Here is a 19,368-nt window from a genome sequence, read left to right as displayed (position 1 = left end):
CCTTTATGATGTTCCTAAATCCGGTAAGTTTCTTGTTTGGAATTCTTTTCCATTTTGATTCACTGCCTGGCAGGCAGACGGGGTAAAATAATTACCTTACTCCTCTCTGCGCATGTGCGATCAGGGTGAGATTCCAAACAATTTGCTAAATTCAGAGCCAAAGTAATGCAAAAGTGCAGATTTGTGTTCTGATTCATGTTCCAATTTAAACTAAGTTGTTCCTCAATCATAAACTGATATCTGTAGACAGACAGACGGACAGTGAACCATTTGCTTACCCCCGTTTTGCGCTTCATACATGGTGTAATGATGCATTTTAGATTTTTAGCTGATATTTGCACTACATCAGGTTCAAGTCTGCTTTCACAAGTCACCATTTATTAGCCCCCGTTGTAGCGAGTCGGAAACGGGGGCTTATGGATTGGGTCCGGTCCATCCGTCCGTCTTTGCATCCCAACCATATCTCAAAGATGTATTGATCAATTATTTTGTTCATACTTGGCACTACGACAATGCATGACGGTTTAAATATGCACATCATTTTGTTTCGTGATGCAATCAAGGATGGCCGACTGGCAGCCATTTTAGTTGTAAAAAAAAAACCCGATGTTGAGCATGTTCTCAACCATTTCTCAGACATCCATTTACTAATCTTGTTCAAACTTTGCACACAGATAATGAATGATAGCTTAAATATGCACACCATTTATTTTCGAGAACAGAACCAAGATGGCCGACAGGTGGCCATTTTGTTACTTAAACGTGTCCACAACCATTTATTGAATATGCATGGTCTGATTTTGTTCAAACTTGGCACAAGCAGAGAACATGATGTCATACACGTGTACCTCCCTTTATTTTGCAATCTGATCAAAGATGGCCGACTGGAAGACTAGCGGCCATTTTAGTTGTAAGAACCCAATATTGACCACGTCCTCATCCACTTCTCGGACATGCATTTGCTGATCTTGTTCAAATTTGGCACACCGACAAAGAATGATGGCTTACATACAGTGTGCACATCATTTTTTTTCAAGATCAGATCCAAGATGGTCGACTGGTGGCCATTTTGTTATTTAAACATGTCCCCATCCATTTCTCAGACATGCCTGGACCGATTTTATTCAAACTTGGCACAAAGACAATACATGAGAGTTTACATCGCAGAAGATTTAGTTTTGTAATCCGCCCAAAGATGGCCAACTAACAACCTTCAACTCCGCACAGCAAAATTACTAAAACCATGGTGGGGGCGATGACATTTTATGGCTTTTTCTTCTTGTTTACTATGTATTCAGGTGGTGGAAGGGAAGAAGTAGCATCAAAATGAGAAAAATGTAATTGAGAGAATGAGGAAATAAAGGTGAGTAGAGGACTGTGTGAGGAGTGTCATAATCAGGGAGAGGAGTTAAGGAGGTGATAAGGGAGATTATTGACATGCTGCATTGAGCATTAAAGTGGGAGGGGAGAGAGTGGGTGGTCAAAAAGCCCACCACCTTTTTATGTCATAAAAATATGGACCTATAGTTGAAATAGACGAACTTTTAGCATACCACCAACATAGTATCAGGGGAGGTGAACTATGGACAATTAACATGTTTTTTGCGTTGTGAACCCAAGATGAAAGAAACTTATCGCTATGAAGCAACTCACAGCCCACCCCCTTCTCCCAACACATTTCCCACGGTTTAAAAATATCGAGATATATACACTAACAAAATGTAACCATTTTGATATATTTTGCCAAATATTAATTCTAACATGTGTTGAGCATGGGGGTAACTATCCTGCCTTGAACAGGCCCTTCTATCTCTGGTTTGTTCTGATGTATGGCTTGGCATATGTGAAGTGAATCATACTTGTTGAGAGCACCACGCACACTTGGGACCCAGCACAAGACACTCTTTGCACGTCCCAGCACCCCGTGATGTGCAAGGATTGACTGTAAAGAGAAATATGTAAGTCAATAAGCAGTCTTACAAAAAAATTTAAACATTTAAGGCTTAAGGAAAATCCTGTGCTCCATTAATCTGACCACAATATCAAATAAAAACCTTTAAACTCTAATTCTCAATCTGTACACAAAGCTCCACACTATAAAGTTTGATTTATGACGAACATAACGTATATTCAGCTTCTAACAACCAGTGCTATTGTTTATTTTCATCATGCCACAAATACGCAATTTGGTGCCTGTCTGTCTGACCATGATACATTTGGCCGTTACCTATCCAATCTCAACCAAACTTGACAGGGGGACTAAGGGTCACACGGCAGAGGTTGTAGCGACCTCATTTGTCCCCCTCCCCAAAAGATTGGTGGCCTTGGGTGAAATTCATGTTGAGGTGTATGTCCATGTTAAGACATCTAATCGTGACATTTTTCCAAAGCTGCTTCTAATTACAAAAGTAATAACAGCACTATTGATGATTGCACAATATTAATGTTATTACAAATAATATTAATACTAAATATATTCCTCCTACCCAAGGGGTTTCCTCTTTACCCAAATTCCGTGTTAATGTGTATAAATAGTTTATTGTCACATTTTGTCGGGCAGCCCGACCAGAAGTAAAAAATATTATAAACCACAAACACGTATGATTACCTTTTTTTAAACAGTCACTACTGCTGTTTAGCACTAAACTGAAAAGGAGGAAACCCGACGTATGCGTACCCCACAGCCGAACGGATCCAAGCCTAGATCTACCGCAATCTATAGACCCCAGAGGGGATAATAATACAACCCTTACAGCCACTCCCACAGAGAGCAGTTGTACTAGTTCTAATTAGAGTTGCTAACGGACATCTATATATATATATATATATATATATATATATATATATATATATATATATATATATATATATATATATACATACATATATATATATATATATACATATATATATACATACATACATATTGTTGCGGAGATGAGGACTGTATTTTTTTGATTGTGTGCTGTACTATTATTATTATTGGTTATTCTGCGCCCCCCTACCTCCGGAGCTGTGTAAAGGTGAAAGGGCATCCCATAATTAGTCCACAAGCATACACGTCAGCCAAGTAATAGAATACCCCTGTTGATAGTTATCTCTTATTCTGTGTTCTAGGGTAAGGCTGTGTCTCCCATTAATTGAAGTACTCCATTGCACCAGTGAAAGAGAATAGATCCCCTTTCATTCCCATCCCCAAAACCTCCATTTCCTATCACATCCCCTTTCGTCATTGCTGAGCCCTCGATTCCCAATTACCTCCCCTCCAATAACCGCCATTGACCACGAGGCTCGAGTCGGGGAAGAAAGGCGTGTCTCCACCTCGTCATAGAGGGGAAGAGGGGCGTGCCCGCCCGTCGTCATCCAGGGCGGAGCCCGAGGGTCGCGCGACCAACCAGGGCCGAGGTGAGCACCCCGATGGGCGTGTCCAAAACGCCGGCGGCTTAATCGCTGGAGGCGCTATAAAAGGCGCGCACGGAAGTGAGTCGTGAGTTGGTCTGAGTTGGTTGAGAGTCGGTCGTCAAGTGGAGAGTGGTGAAGAGTCAGTCAGTAGAGTCGGTGGTCAGTTGGTTGCGTTGGTTGCGGTGAGGAGTCGGTGGTGGTGGTCAAGTGGTTGCGTTGGTTGCGGTGGTAAAGAGTGAGGGACCAAGAAAGAGTTGAGGGTTTGGACCAACGAGTCAGACAAGTCCTGGGAACGCAGCGGAGGCCGCAGCAGCAAGAACACCCAACAGCCACTTGGGGCCTGAACGGCGGTTTGGAGCAGGGCCGAAAAGGAACGGCGGCTGCTAAACGCGCCGGTTGAGCTGCAGGACCCCCTTGGACCTCCCTCTCCCTCCAGCCATCCACCTCCTGCCTTTCCACCCTTCTTGTGTACGTGAGTTTGTTTTGTTTGTTCTGTCCCTGGGTATTTAATTAAGTCTGTAGGTAAGCTAAAATTTGCACTGTGTCACCTGCGTCTTATGTGTTGTAAATAAACCTTGATTGCTCCTTTTTGCTTGTGTAAATAATAAATCCAATTACTCTTCTGTCCGTCTTCTCGTTTTATTCCTTTTCCTCTTGCATTTCGTCGTTTTAGTCTTTTCCCAGATTGGGCAGCTGCGGTGCGATACGGCCAAAGTTCTGGGTGAATCGGGTGAGTCAGGGATCCTGTAACGGTCGCGGCAATACCACCGCTCGGTAAATAACATCTTAATCCGCGATCAGTAACAATTGGTTGTCAGGAGTTGGATTCGGACCTGGGACTAAATTTGTTAGGCCCAAATTTTGGAACACCAATTGTGTTATATCAGTAACAATTGGTGTCTGGGAGTGAGATTCGAGGCCCGAACCAAATTTTTAAAACGAATAGAGAAAAAAAAAAAAATTTGGTCAAAATTACGAGATGCCGAAATTTGTTTTTTTTTAAGAAAAACCCGAATTTTGAAATCGCGCCATGGCTGGTCAAGGCGACGGGATGCCGGTGGGAGAGATAGAGGGGTTAGGAGTAACCCAGGATCAAATGGAGGGGAGCAATGAGGAGGCGGTTGAGGGAGTATCAGGCGCGCAAAATTGCGCCTCGCACATGGCCACGGCGACCGCGCCCGCGACCGTAGCAGCGCCGCTGGTGGATTCGAACCTTTTTATGTTGCAAAGGGGGCCCTTATGGAGAGGCTAGAAGCAAAAATGGGGGTAATGGGAAACCAAATGGGGGTAATGAGGGACGAAGCGAGGGGTACCGGTGAGGGGTTAGACAAGAAATTTGGGAAGTTAGACAATAATTTTGAGGAGTTAGACAAGAAATTTGGGAAGTTAGACAATAATTTTGAGGGGTTAGACAACGGGATAAAAGAGGTGAGACATGGGTTAACGGGGGTGGAAAATAGAATGGCTGCCCAGGAGAATCAGATAGAGGGGATGAAAAATGGGTTAATGGGGCTAGAAAATAGGATGGAGGACAAATTGCGGGAAATAGGGGAACAATCTGCCAGGGAAATCAAACGAATGGGAGAGCAGATAGAGGAGGTAAAAATCGGGGTAGAAACCAAATTGGATGCTCAGAGGGATGAATTGGGACAGATGAGGGTGGCATCTACAAAGGAGATAGAGGAGATGAAGGAGGAGATACGACGAGGTGTGAGTGAGGAGGTCTCGGGGCTACGCGAGGAGGTAAAGCGAGGTGAGAAGCGTATGGAGAAAGAGGTGAGAAATAATACGGCAAAGTTACAAGGGGGAATAGAAGATCTGACGGAGGAGGTGGAACAGCTGACGGAGGGACAAAAAGAATTAGTGGAGCAGGTTCAAAAGAACACTGCGGTACTAGGAGGGTTAAAGGCGACACAAAAAGAAATTAAAAACGAATTGATAGCGACACAGAGACAATGTCAGATGGTACGTGAGGAACTGACAATGAGGGTGGACGAGGTGACAGAGATAATGGAGACAAAGGACCGGCAGGTGAGGATGCACATAGAGACGGTCACGGTAGCCTTAGAGGACGAACTTGAGGAGACGCACCGAGAAATAAAAGAGGTTAAACAAAAATTAGAGGAAGTGGAAGAAGAGGTGAGTGAAATTAAGAAGAGACGGACAGAAACTAAGAGAGAAATCCAGGAGGAGGTAATGGAATTGGTACAAGGTCGGTGCTCAACTCATAATGTGCTGCTCACTAACCAAATAAAGAGTTTGCAGGTGGCAAAAGAGGTGCGACGACGAGGTACGGAGGTGAGTGGCAATGTATATGATGTGAGGAAAGCTTCAGTCGGCTTGGGGATTGGTTTGGATCTGGGTGTTCGTGAGAGGCCGTTGGTGAAGTGTGCGACAGGTCTGGTGTGCGAAAAAAGAGGTGTGCGAGAATGTCCGACCATGGGGTGTGTGAGGAAAAAGTGCGCGCCGACCAGTGAGTGTGCCGTCAAGAGTGAGTTGGTCGAAGCGCGTGTGCGAGGGGGTACATGGAAGCGCGGTGTGGTGAGTGTTACGGAGGAAGTAACGAGAGAGTGTACACCTGTGGTGAGTGTTACAGAGGATGTAACGAGGAAGTGTACGCCTGTGGTGAGTGTTACAGAGGATGTAACGGGAGAGTGTGCGCAAGAAAGGTGTGTAACGGACGGGTGCATGAGGAAAGAGTGTGCCGTCGAGAGTAAGGGTGAGTGCGCTGTCAAGAATGGAGGTGAGAGTAGTGAGAGTGGCACGGAGCGTGAGTTGGTTGTGACAGGTGAGCGAGGATGTACACCTGGAATGGAAGGATGCACACCTGGAATGGTAGAGCGTGTGTGGGAATGCACACTTGATTTGGTCGTGAGGCACGTGGTTGGGTGTGCGGGTGAAAGCACACCTGTGATTGTCACAGAGGAGGTGACCGAGAAAGGGGCGCGAAGAGGTGTGTTGGTGAGGTGTGCGAGCGACGAATGTGTGCCAAGGTGTTCGGTGGTCAGGTGTGTGACCAAGTCGGTGAGCGGAGTGAGTGTACCGAGGTGTGTAAGGAGGGGTGCGAGGAGCATGGGAACAGCTGGAGGTATGAGCAAGAAAGGGGTAGCGTATGCATGTAAGCCTGCAGGTGAAGCATCGACGGTAACCGGGTTAGAGGTTAGAACGACTTATAGCCGAATCGGGCCCTCGGTGCGCGTCGGGCAGCTTCGCGTGCCGCAAGGACCAGCGGGGATCCGAACCACGGCGGTTTCGAAGGAACCGCCGTACGCGATCCACGCTGTGCCTCGCTTGGAACGGCCACATCCGGGCTCCACTAGGCGGAGCGGGCAGGCCGATAGGAAGGGTCGTCATGGCGACCACTTTCTATTGAGACGTGCCGGCAGGTCGAGATCGGGCAATTGGATGGCTACGCGCCGAGGTGGTGCGTGGGATCTCGGCACGGGTAAGCCCCCGTCCCTGCACCGAGTGCCGGACGCATCCAGCCGCCGGCACCAAAGAACCCGCGTTCATTGCTCGGCTTTACGAAGCCGGGCTGTGGAAGTGAATTGGCGCACCGAGAGGATCTAATAAGTAGACGGATGATGATAATAGTGATAGTGGTTTTGATCCAAAATTTAGAAAAGTGAATGGAATTAGCAGTAAAGGACAAATTTTTGATTTGTTGAATTTGGACGAGCGAAATTGATAGTAGGACCTCCCCGATGTGGTGGGATGGCAAATCCACCATCCCTCACAGACGGTGGGGCAAATGCGCTATAGTTTATGGGGTTGATGGCAGTGAAAACTAGCCCGGGTGGGTTAGGATATATCGTGTGTAGGGATCTAGCGAAGATGACATTAGGTAACGTTAAGGTTAGTTAGTGACTGATACCTGTAGTGGGGACGCAGGTAGTTTAGTGTGGATGATAATGACGAGGGAGCGCAATAGTTTAAAGGGACGACTGGGAAGCGCAAGTTTCAGAGTGGAGTAGTTAGCTGAGATGATGCCGTGTGTTTGAAGATTGAACAGGTGTGATTGAACAGGTGTGATTGCACAGGTGTGCAACTGAACAGGTGAATGGAGCAGTGTATGAGTGAGTGATGGTGATGTGTGTTGTGTTGACCAACTGGTCCAGGAAGAGGAGGAGGGTGCAGGTGGCACCAGGTATGATTGCACAGGTGTGCAACGACAGGTGAATGGAGGACAGGTGTATGGAATAAATGGTATGGAGTATTGGAATGGATGGTCGTGGAGTGAGTATGGTGGAAATTGTGGAGTGGAGTGGATGGTGCGAAGGTGTGAATGGGGGAAGAGTGGACCCCCATCACGGATACCCGGGGCGGGTAGTGTAAGTGTTAGGTAGAGGGTACAGGTAAATTGTGGTTGGATATTGGCATCTGTGGTGCGGGTGAAAGAATGGTCTTTGGATGGGTGCATTAGTGTTGTGGAAATGGCTGGGCGTGTAGCCTGTTAGTGTGTGTAGTTGGTTTGGGCACTCCACCACTGTGAGGATGTCGGCCAGGTGAGGCCGCAGGTGGGCTCTGGGAGCCGGTAGTTGTGGATGGGGCCCGAGGATCCGGAGGACGGACCCGGGTAGCCCAGTGCCAGAGGGCACCAAGGGGTGACAGAGCCAGGAGAGGGCCTTCCCCAGTTAGTTAGGTTAGGGTGAGGAGCGAGGTAAGCTCGGGTGGCAACTGCAGTGGTGGAGGTGTGCAGGTGGGTAGACCTGCTGGGAGAGCTACACGTCGCAGCCCAGAAATTGTGCGAGGGCACCGGGAGATGAATCGGGGGAGTGAGACCCCAAATTGAGAAGCACCACAGTTTGGTCAATGGGAATTGGTTGTTAGAACCCATAGTGTAAGTGGCCAATGGATTGGCAGGGAAAGACCCCGGGTAGTGTAAAGTGTGTTAAAATCATTTAGAGGATAGTTAGGATGAAGGATCTCCTCGCACCATCTGCATCCACTCACCTGAGGTGACAGGTACTCCACACCATGCCATGTTTTGATTATTTTTTACTGTGCAAATGTTTGGATTGTGAGACGCATCATGACGTGGGTGTGGACATTGTGCTTTGTGTTCCATCTCTTCCTCCTTATGAGGATTGATGATAAATTTGGTGATGGCAAATTTTGAAGTAGAGGGATTGTGGAGACGAATTTGGTATAGGGGAAATATGGGGAAGACGTGACAGTAGTGACGAATTTGTAAATGTGTAGATTTTTGTACATATGGGGTAAGGGCAAGGGTAGGGTAGGTGACAGGGGGGTGACGTACGGTAGGGACGAGCTTTCTCACTTCGCCCTCCGTACGCATTTCGCCTTGCATTGCCTTATTGATGTGTACCCTTGTGACCTTACCCCTCGCTCAATTGTCTTTCCCCTTTTGTCTCCCACATGACCTGTGCGCCATTGGGTGCCGAGGGGAGCGTGCGTGGGTCGGCCATTGTGCGCCCGAAATTCCCAGAACCAGCTGTCTGCATCGATGCACCACATTATGGACCACATGTCTGTGGCCGAGCACCACTTATGGACCCCATGGGTTGGGGCATGGCCCCTCTGCTGGAACCGGCCATGAGGGCCCGAAATCTTGCTGGCGGACCTTGGCCACAGGGCACCGATGCCCCACAGGTGAACCACACTAGACGGCCCTGTGGGCCATAAATAAAATAAATAAAAAGGACACATTGGGTGCATGTTTTAATACAAATAGGCCGCCAGTAAGCAAAGCAAAATAATGACAACATCTGGAAGACCAAATAATAATAACCAGCAGAGGGAGCCGAAGAGCAAGAGATCACCTGCAGGGTTAGGGGTTGTTTGGTTATTTTTTATTGTTGAACATTCTTGAACAATGGTGACTGCACCGATTGGTGCTTGGGGGTGTATGGGTGCGTTTTTGGGTGCTTTCATGGTGCGTCGATGCAGAGCAGACTGTCTCCCCCCCCCTCCCCCCCCAGAAAGAACAACCACAGGTCCTGGGTTAGTTTTGTAAATAAAAATAGCGTCATTGTAAATAATGCTCCCCACCGTCAGTGTATAGTTTGAAGACCATTCCGCAATTCGGTTAACTGTGGGCGTGTCTGTTAGGCAGGGTGCAATGGAGCAGCGGGACACATTTATTTATGTTTTAAAACTGTCGCACTCAGGGTCAGGTTAAAAATAGAGGGAACTACACCTACGTGTCACACTAAAAATAAAAGTTGTAGGCCCGGGACGTGCCTAAGAGGAGGAGGGTGCAGTGTTGCGGAGATGAGGACTGTATTTTTTTGATTGTGTGCTGTACTATTATTATTATTGGTTATTCTGCGCCCCCTACCTCCGGAGCTGTGTAAAGGTGAAAGGGCATCCCATAATTAGTCCACAAGCATACACGTCACCCAAGTAATAGAATACCCCTGTTGATAGTTATCTCTTATTCTGTGTTCTAGGGTAAGGCTGTGTCTCCCATTAATTGAAGTACTCCATTGCACCAGTGAAAGAGAATAGATCCCCTTTCATTCCCATCCCCAAAACCTCCATTTCCTATCACATCCCCTTTCGTCATTGCTGAGCCCTCGATTCCCAATTACCTCCCCTCCAATAACCGCCATTGACCACGAGGCTCGAGTCGGGGAAGAAAGGCGTGTCTCCACCTCGTCATAGAGGGGAAGAGGGGCGTGCCCGCCCGTCGTCATCCAGGGCGGAGCCCGAGGGTCGCGCGACCAACCAGGGCCGAGGTGAGCACCCCGATGGGCGTGTCCAAAACGCCGGCGGCTTAATCGCTGGAGGCGCTATAAAAGGCGCGCACGGAAGTGAGTCGTGAGTTGGTCTGAGTTGGTTGAGAGTCGGTCGTCAAGTGGAGAGTGGTGAAGAGTCAGTCAGTAGAGTCGGTGGTCAGTTGGTTGCGTTGGTTGCGGTGAGGAGTCGGTGGTGGTGGTCAAGTGGTTGCGTTGGTTGCGGTGAGGAGTCGGTGGTAAAGAGTGAGGGACCAAGAAAGAGTTGAGGGTTTGGACCAACGAGTCAGACAAGTCCTGGGAACGCAGCGGAGGCCGCAGCAGCAAGAACACCCAACAGCCACTTGGGGCCTGAACGGCGGTTTGGAGCAGGGCCGAAAAGGAACGGCGGCTGCTAAACGCGCCGGTTGAGCTGCAGGACCCCCTTGGATCTCCCTCTCCCTCCAGCCATCCACCTCCTGCCTTTCCACCCTTCTTGTGTATGTGAGTTTGTTTTGTTTGTTCTGTCCCTGGGTATTTAATTAAGTCTGTAGGTAAGCTAAAATTTGCACTGTGTCACCTGCGTCTTATGTGTTGTAAATAAACCTTGATTGCTCCTTTTTGCTTGTGTAAATAATAAATCCAATTACTCTTCTGTCCGTCTTCTCGTTTTATTCCTTTTCCTCTTGCATTTCGTCGTTTTAGTCTTTTCCCAGATTGGGCAGCTGCGGTGCGATACGGCCAAAGTTCTGGGTGAATCGGGTGAGTCAGGGATCCTGTAACGGTCGCGGCAATACCACCGCTCGGTAAATAACATCTTAATCCGCGATCAGTAACAATATATATATATATATACATATATATATACATATATACATACATACAGACATAGTGTTGTGGATATGAGGATTGTGTTTTTTTATTGTGTTTTTTTTATGGTTGTAAAAATATCACCCTCCTTCCTCCAGTTGTTGTGTATAAAGGTCAAAGGGCGTCCCGTAGTTAGGTCATATACAATCACGTTTAGCCAATCATAGATTTCCTGCTTGTTGGTAGTTATTTCCTTATTCTGTGTATTAGGCTAAGGCTTTGTCTTCCATTAATTGACACTCCATTGCACCAAATTCAAATAGATAGATCCCCTTTTATTCCCAAAGCCCCATTCCCAAAAACCTCGATTGCCAACTGCATTCGCCGCAGCTGCTGGGCGGTTTTCACCGCGACTCCATTAGCCACGAGGTGGGCTCGGAGAAGAAGGGGGAGGAGCCGCCGAATCCAGGGCGTGGCCCGCCCATCGTCATCAAAAGGGTGGAGCCAGCGAGCCCTGACCAGCCAACCAGGGCTGGGGAAATACCATCACGGGCGTGGCGCGGGTTGATCTAAAAGTGCGTTATAAAAGCGCTCGCGCAAGCCTTTTGAGGGAGGCGGCGGATGTGGCAGATGCGTGACAAGAGCAGTCCACCAGAGTTCAGTTCAGAGGAGGAGAGAGCATAGCCAAGGAGCACAAGGCGAATGAGAATCGGCACGCCCTGCTTGCGGTACCAACCAGCACTCAAAGGAACAGCAAGTGCGGGCACACGAACCTCGACGTCCCGCGTTCCTCGGATCTCCCTGTCGCCCTCCCTGTCGCCCGTTCTGTGAACCAGAGTGCGAGGAGCCGGAGCTGTCACCTCCAGCCCTGCCGTTTGCATGGACCTGACCCTTCCTCTCCCTCCAGCATTCATTCCTGCCATTCCATCCTTCTTGTGTATGTGAGTTTGTTTTGTTTGTCTTGTCCCTGGGTTATAATTAAGACTGTAGGTAAGCTAGCGTTGCACTGTGTCTCCTTGATTCCTTCTGTCTTTATTTTATTATCTTTCCTTCTTCCTTGGTTATTTTGGTCCTGTAAATAGTAATAATAAATAATAGTCGTATTTCAAACCTTTTTGCCTTCGTCTTCCTCTTCTTCACATCCGTGTCGTCTTTGTGATTTCTCCATTGGGCATCTGTGGCACGATTTGGCCAACGTTTCAGGATCGGGTCTAGTCTTGGTAAACGGCTCACGCCGCGGTTCGCTTCGCTCGGAGCAACATCCATTACGCTGCGGCCGTGACCGGGGGGTGTTCCTTTGCGTACCGGGAAGCGCTGGTATTTAGGTCATAGGACTTGTGGGCCTAAAACCCTACCCAGCGCCGACCGGGCGTGGCGTCATACCCCCGGGACCACGTCGGTCAGTAACAGACGAGGGGCTTAATCCCCCCCTCGAAGGGGAACCCTAGGCCGACGTCGGGTTCCGTAACAATATATACATATACATATATACATACATATACACATACATAAACATACATATACATATATACATACATATATACAGTCACGTGAAAAAGTAAGTACACCCAATGTAAAATTTTGACTTTTTCAACATATTTCAACATTCAGCTATTTGTTCTTCATTTCAACAATATTGATAGATAAAGGTGATATAATATAACAAATGTCATGAAACATTTACATTTTGTAGTCCATTGTATAATTTAAATAAACATAAATGCAAATTTCACATATGGAAAAGTAAGTACACCCCGACATTTATCACTACTTCAAATACCTAAAATTAGAAACAGGTGCACCAGCTCAGGTGCAAATGATTAGAACATCGTTAGAGAGGATCTTGGAGGAACCTGTCTTATTCAAACCTCAGACATTTAGTTTGGTTTGCTCTTTGTTGTTGAAGTGTGCGGCGTCACCATGCCTAGATCAAAATAGCTCTTTGAGGCCTTCAGAAAGAAGGTTATAGATGCCTACGAGTCTGGGAAGGGATTTTAAAAGATATCCAAACAATTTGAAATCAATCATTCGACTGGCCGGAAGATCATCTACAAGTGGAGAAGATTCCAAACAACTGCCTACTTGTTCAGGCCAGGCCGCCCCAGCAAGTTCAGCCCGAGAGCAGACCGCAAGATGCTGAAAGAAGTCTGTAAGAACCCCAGAATGTCATCACGGGACCTACAGGTTGCTCTTGCCACTGTTGATGTCAAAGTGCACGAGTCTACCATTAGAAAGAGGCTGCACAAATTTGATCTACATGGGAGGTGTGCCAGGAGGAAACCTTTGCTGTCCAGAAAGAACATCAGGGCAAGACTAAAGTTTGCCAATGAACACCGAGGCAAAGACCAGCACTTCTGGAACAATGTGCTCTAGACAGATGAGTCAAAGGTAGAGCTATTTGGCCACAGTACCAGAAGACATGTTTGGCGAAAACCAAAGAAAGCATTTGACCACAAGAACCTGATACCAACTGTAAAGCATGGTGGTGGAAATATTATGGTTTGGGGCAGCTTTGCTGCATCAGGGCCTGGGCAGCTCACCATCATAGAATCCACTATTCGTTTTTCATTGTACCAGAGGGTGCTTGAGGATAATGTGAGGCCATCTGTCGGAAAGTTGAAGCTCAACCAACGGTGGACCTTGCAACATGACAATGACCCTAAACATACCAGTAAATCCACCAAGGAATGGCTGAAAAGAAAGAAATGGAGGGTTCTGGAATGGCCAAGTCAAAGCCCAGATCTAAATCCCATCGAGATGTTGTGGGGGGATTTGAAACGAGCTGTGCATGCAAGAAACCCCTCAAACATCGCACAGCTGAAAGAATTCTACATGGAGGAGTGGGCAAAAATTTCTCCCAGTCGATGGGAGAGACTGGTAGACAGTTATAAGAAACGCCTACTTCAGGTTGTTTCTGCCAAAGGGGTCAATACCATCTATTAGAGCCAAGGGTGTACTTACTTTTTCCACGTGTGAAATTTGCATTTATGTTTATTTACATTATACAATGGACTACAAAATGTAAATGTTTCATGATATTTGTTATATTATATCACCTTTATCTATCAATATTGTTGAAATGAAGATCAAATAGCTGAATGTTGAAATATGTTGAAAAAGTCAAAATTTTACATGGGGTGTACTTACTTTTTCACGTGACTGTATATATATATATATATATGTATATATATATATATATATATATATATATACATATGTGTTTATATATATACATAATTTATATACAGTGCCTATAGAACCTACACACCTTTTAAAAAATTTCACCCTTTGTTACCTTATAGTCTGGAATTAAATTACATTAAACCAGACTTTTTATGCATCTGTCCCCTCCGCCTCTGCCCCCATTATGCTTTCGGGTTGCCTGTCCGTGTGGAAAGGCACAGATAAGGGGGTGGGTATGAAAATATTTCAAAGGCCTTAACTATTCCTTGGAGAACAGTCAAAACAATCATTAACAAGTGCACATACATTCAAAGTACACCGCCCCATGCCAAATAATTAAATATGCTGCAGCGCGGCATTGCCGGGGCGCCTCCGGCGCCCGGCAATACCGCAGTGCAGCTCATTGAGGCTGCATTGGGAGGGAGAGGTGTACACTAATTGATTGATTAATTGTATAATTAAAATCAATAAAAGATTATCACAAAATATTTTCATAATCAATTGGCTAATCGCATAACTAAACCACTAGTGCTTCATCCGAAGATGTATCTTTTAGAAATTTAATTAAATAAGTCATTAATAAAAAATTAAATAATTAATTGATTAATCACTAAAGAATTAATCGATTAAATGATTAATCAATAAATCAAAAATATCCTTGATAGCCACATCACTTGGTCACTGTCATGTCCAAATATTAGCTTCCCAGCTCAAAAGGTGCCTGAGATATTGGCCAAATCAGAAAGAAAATAAATAAATAATTAATAATGAAAATAAATAAATAATAATCATTAAAAAATCAAATTATTAATCAATTCGGTCACAGAACACATAAACCACCACCATTTCATCAGAATCTGTAACTGGAAAAAAATGTTTTTTTTTAGTAATTAATCGAATAATTAAATAATTAATCGATACATTGATTAATTGATTCATCAATAAATCAAAAATATCCTTGATAGCCACATCACTTGGTCACTCATGTCCAAATATTAGCTTCTGAGCTCAAAAGGTGCCTGAGATATTGGCCAAATGAGAAAGAAGACAAATAAATGATTAATAATGAAAATAAATAAATAATAATCATTAAAAAATTAAATGATTAATCAATTCGGTCAGAGAACACATAAACCACCACCATTTCATCAGAATCTGTAACTTTAAAAAAAATAAAAAATTTTTGTCATTAATCAAATAATTAAATAATTAATCGATTAATTGATTAATTGATTAATTAATAAATCAAAAATAGCCTTTGCAGCCAAATCACCTGGTCATTGGCATGTCCAAATATCAGCTTCCTAACTCAAAAGGTGCCTGAGTTAATGGTCAGAAGAGAAAGGAAATTTAATTAATTAAATAAGTACTTAATTAATCGCTAATAATTAAATAACTCATCAATTAATTGATTAATCAAAAAACAAAAAATACCGTTTTTGACAAAGGACTTGCTCACTATTGTGCCGAAATTTCAGCTTCCTAGCTCAAAGGATGGCTGAGATATCGCCCGGACAAACAAGAAAGCAAGAAAGAAAACAAACAACCAGAGTGAAAACTGAGTACTCCCTTTCAGCGTGCGTCACTGCCGAGCCCCCTTCGGTGCCCAGCAATGACGATTTGCAATGCCTGGAGATGGCATAGGAAAGGAGCGGTGTACAACAATTGGAAGGCGTATGGGACCACAAAGACCCTGTCTAGCTCAGGCCGTTCCTCCAAACTGGATGACCAAGCAAGGAGACTGATCAGAGAGGCCAACAAGATGCCAATGAAAACTTTAAGAGAGCTACAGGCCTTTACGGAAAAGACTGGTCACTGTGTGCATGTGACAACAATATCTCAAGCACTTCACAAGTCTGGCCTGTATGGCAGGGTGGCAAGAAGGGAGCTATTAATAAAACAAGCGTTACGCCTAGGTCCCCCATCGGTGAAGTATTGCGAGTTGACAAAGTGGAAGACGCAAGGCGGCCATCTTGGATTTTGACGTGGCGACCCAATTTTCAATGGCGTTCTCCCTTATGTGTAGATACACCCACACACCAGATTATAAGTTGGTACTTCCCTTATTTTTCAAGATATTCCGCTCACAAGGTTCAGACATACATGGCGGCGGCCATCCTGGATTTTGACGTGGCGACCGAATTTTCAATTGGGTTCTTCCTTATGCCTAGATACACCCACACACAAGATTATAAGTTGGTACTTCGCTTATTTTTCAAGATATTTCGCTCACAAGGTTCAGACATATATATGGTGGTGGCCATCTTGGATTTTGACATGTCGACCCAATTTTCAATAGCGTTCTTCCTTCTGCCTAGATACACCCACACACCAGATTATAAGTTGGTACTTCGCTTATTTTTCAAGATATTCATCTCACAAGGTTCAGACATACATGGCGGCGGCCATCTTGGATTTTGACGTGGCGACCCAATTTTCAATGGCGTTATTCCTTGTGCCGAGATACACCCTAACACCAGATTAGAAGTTGGTACTTCGCTTATTTTTCAAGATATTTTGCTCACAAGGTTCAGACATATATATGGTGGCGGCCATCTTGGATTTTGACGTGGCGACCCAATTTACAACAGCCTTCTTCCTCATGCCGAGATACACCCGCACACCAAATTAGAAGTTGGTACTTCGCTTATTTTTCAAGATATTCATCTCACAATGTTCAGACATACATGGCGGCGGCCATCTTGGATTTTGACGTGGCGACCCAATTTTCAATAGCGTTCTTCCTTATGCCGAGATACACCCACACACCAGATTAGAAATTGGTACTTCGCTTATTTTTCAAGATATTCATCTCACAATGTTCAGACATACATGGCGGCGGCCATCTTGGATTTTGACGTGGCGACCCAATTTTCAATAGCGTTCTTCCTTATACTGAGATACACCCACACACCAGATTAGAAGTTGGTACTTCGCTTATTTTTCAAGATATTCAGCTCACAAGGTTCAGACATACATGGCATCAGACATACATGGCGGCGGCCATCTTGGATTTTGACGTGGGTTGCACCCACACATCAAATTCGAATGTGGTCCTTCGCTTACGCGCGCATGCACGCACGCTCGCCCGCACGCAAGCACGGACAGACGGACGGACACACGGACGGAGGGGAAAACCATAGTCCCCTTTTCGCTCTGCGGTGCGACGGGGGACAAAAACCTCACCTTGAGTCCCGTTTGAGGTATGCCAAAAACCACTCCAGAGATTCTGAAGCCATGTGGCAGAAAGTTTTGTGGTCTGACAAAACCAAGATGGAACTTTTTGGCCTAAATGCAAAACGTTACGTTTGGTGCAAACTTAACACAGCACATCACCCAGAGAACACCATCCCTACTGTGAAGCTTGGTGGTGGCAGCATCATGTTATGGGGATGTTTCTCATCAGCAGAGCCTGGAGCACTTTTCAGGACAGTTCTGTACAAATAATTTCAGGACAGTTTCAGGACAAAGTTTCAGTTTCAGGACAAATAAAGGTCTAAGAGAAAATGGATGGAGCAAAATACAGAACAATCCGAGAGGAAAACCTGCTGCCCTCTGCAAGAAAGCTGAAATTGGGATGGAAGTTCTCCTTTCACCATGGCAATGACCTGAAGCACACAGCCAAAGCTACACTGGAGTGGCTGAGGAACAAAAATAAAAATGTCATTGAGTGGCCCAGGCACAGCCCCGACCTAAATCCAATCGAAAATCTGTGGCATGACCTTAAGATTCCTGTCCATCAACGCTCCCCACATAACTTGACTGAGCTTGAACAGTTTTGTACAGAAGAATGGACAAATATTGCCCAATCAAGGTGTGCAAAGTTGGTAGCGCCATATCCCAACAGACTCACAGTTGTTATAGCTGTTAAAGGTGCTTTCACCAGATATTAACTCAGGGGGGTGGACACTTCTCCAACCAAGATCTTCTAGTTTTGTATTTTTAATTAATTTTCTGAAATTTGTAGAATTTGTTTTTCACTTGGAAGTTGTGGGTTACGATGTATAAATAAAGGTGGAAAAAGTCTGACTTAATGCATTGTAATTCGAGGATATAAGGTAACAAAAGGTGAAAATTTTGAAAGGGTTAGTGTAGACTTTCTATAGGCACTGTACACACACACACGCACACACACACACACACACACACACACACACACACACACACACACGCACACACACACGCACACACACACGCACACACACACACACACACACACACACACACACACACACACACACACACACACACACACACACAGTCCCTGCCATATGAATCAAACACGTGATTGTTGTTGATGAGACACAGATGATGTGCAAACCTGTGACACAGATAAATGCTGAATAATTACAAGTCCATTTCATTGTGACCTCATCACGTAATGCTGCGTTGTGGTGAATGTTTTCACATCGGGATCCTACATGGAAGTAACAATCTCAATACCGGGTATGTCCACCTCCAACAACAATTACTGGATTGCACCGTCGTCGCATTGACCAGATGAACATTCAAATCTGGGCCTGGGGAATGGCGTTCCAATCCCGAATCTTTCACTTCTCTGGTCCACTTAGGAAACACTTGGGTGGCATCAAGTTTGGGAGTGAGGAGGAAGTGAAGGTTACTGTCATAAAATTGCCATGTATCCATCCAAAAAACCTGCAATCCGACATTATACCACTACCACACCTATGGGACAAGTGTGTTCATGTTGCTGTGAAATATGTTAGGCAATAGTGAGAGTTTCATCCGATGTAGAAAATTATTTATTTGTGTGGAAAATAAATTTCAGGTGAACCTTGAACTGGCTCTGAATGTTACATTACTAGCTCTTCTACGAGCCGCAATCATGTAAACAATGGCTTTAATGCCCTCATAGTATACCTTAATTGTATTGCATTACACTATATTCGAGAAAATTTAAATATAAAAACCATGTCAGGTGACATGAAACACCTGTGTTTCAAGCTCCAAGTACGGTACAGTAATTCCTTTATATAGCTTCATCAGACTTGCTAACGCGTAATATCGAGTGCAGGGTCGTGAGTGGGTTTCTTAATCGCCATGACTGCCAACTGTGTTTCTGGATTGATAGGTGCTACGAGCTGAGTTCACCTGCATTCGCATCATTTGCTGTTTGAAACGCTGTGATATTTCATATTGATCACCACTCGTTTTTGCATCTTCAGATGCATAGGGCTGCCGAAGCAGTTTCTCGGGCATTGGGCACAATCCTGGATGGGTCGCCACTCCGACGCAGGATACTTGAATGGCTCATTCAGCCCAGTAAGCTGGCACT

At 45.3% G+C, this 19,368-nt stretch overlaps 1 protein-coding gene across 4 annotated transcripts in view; it reads right to left on the bottom strand.

Moving 5' to 3' along the window:
- Positions 1–19,368, bottom strand: part of LOC137431895 (integrin beta-6) — a 194,552-nt gene that overhangs the window by 150,305 nt on the left and 24,879 nt on the right. For all 4 annotated transcript variants that reach the window (XM_068123725.2, XM_068123727.2, XM_068123726.2 and 1 more), the window contains exon 3: positions 1,860–1,942. In XM_068123725.2, the coding sequence (XP_067979826.1) occupies positions 1,860–1,942 (83 nt within the window). The remainder of the gene's footprint in view (positions 1–1,859; positions 1,943–19,368) is intronic.

This window comes from Myxine glutinosa, chromosome 7, assembly GCF_964187855.1.
Source record: "Myxine glutinosa chromosome 7, kmMyxGlut1.1, whole genome shotgun sequence".
NCBI lineage: Eukaryota > Metazoa > Chordata > Myxini > Myxiniformes > Myxinidae > Myxine > Myxine glutinosa.
This window is presented reverse-complemented; position numbering and strand designations above follow the sequence as displayed.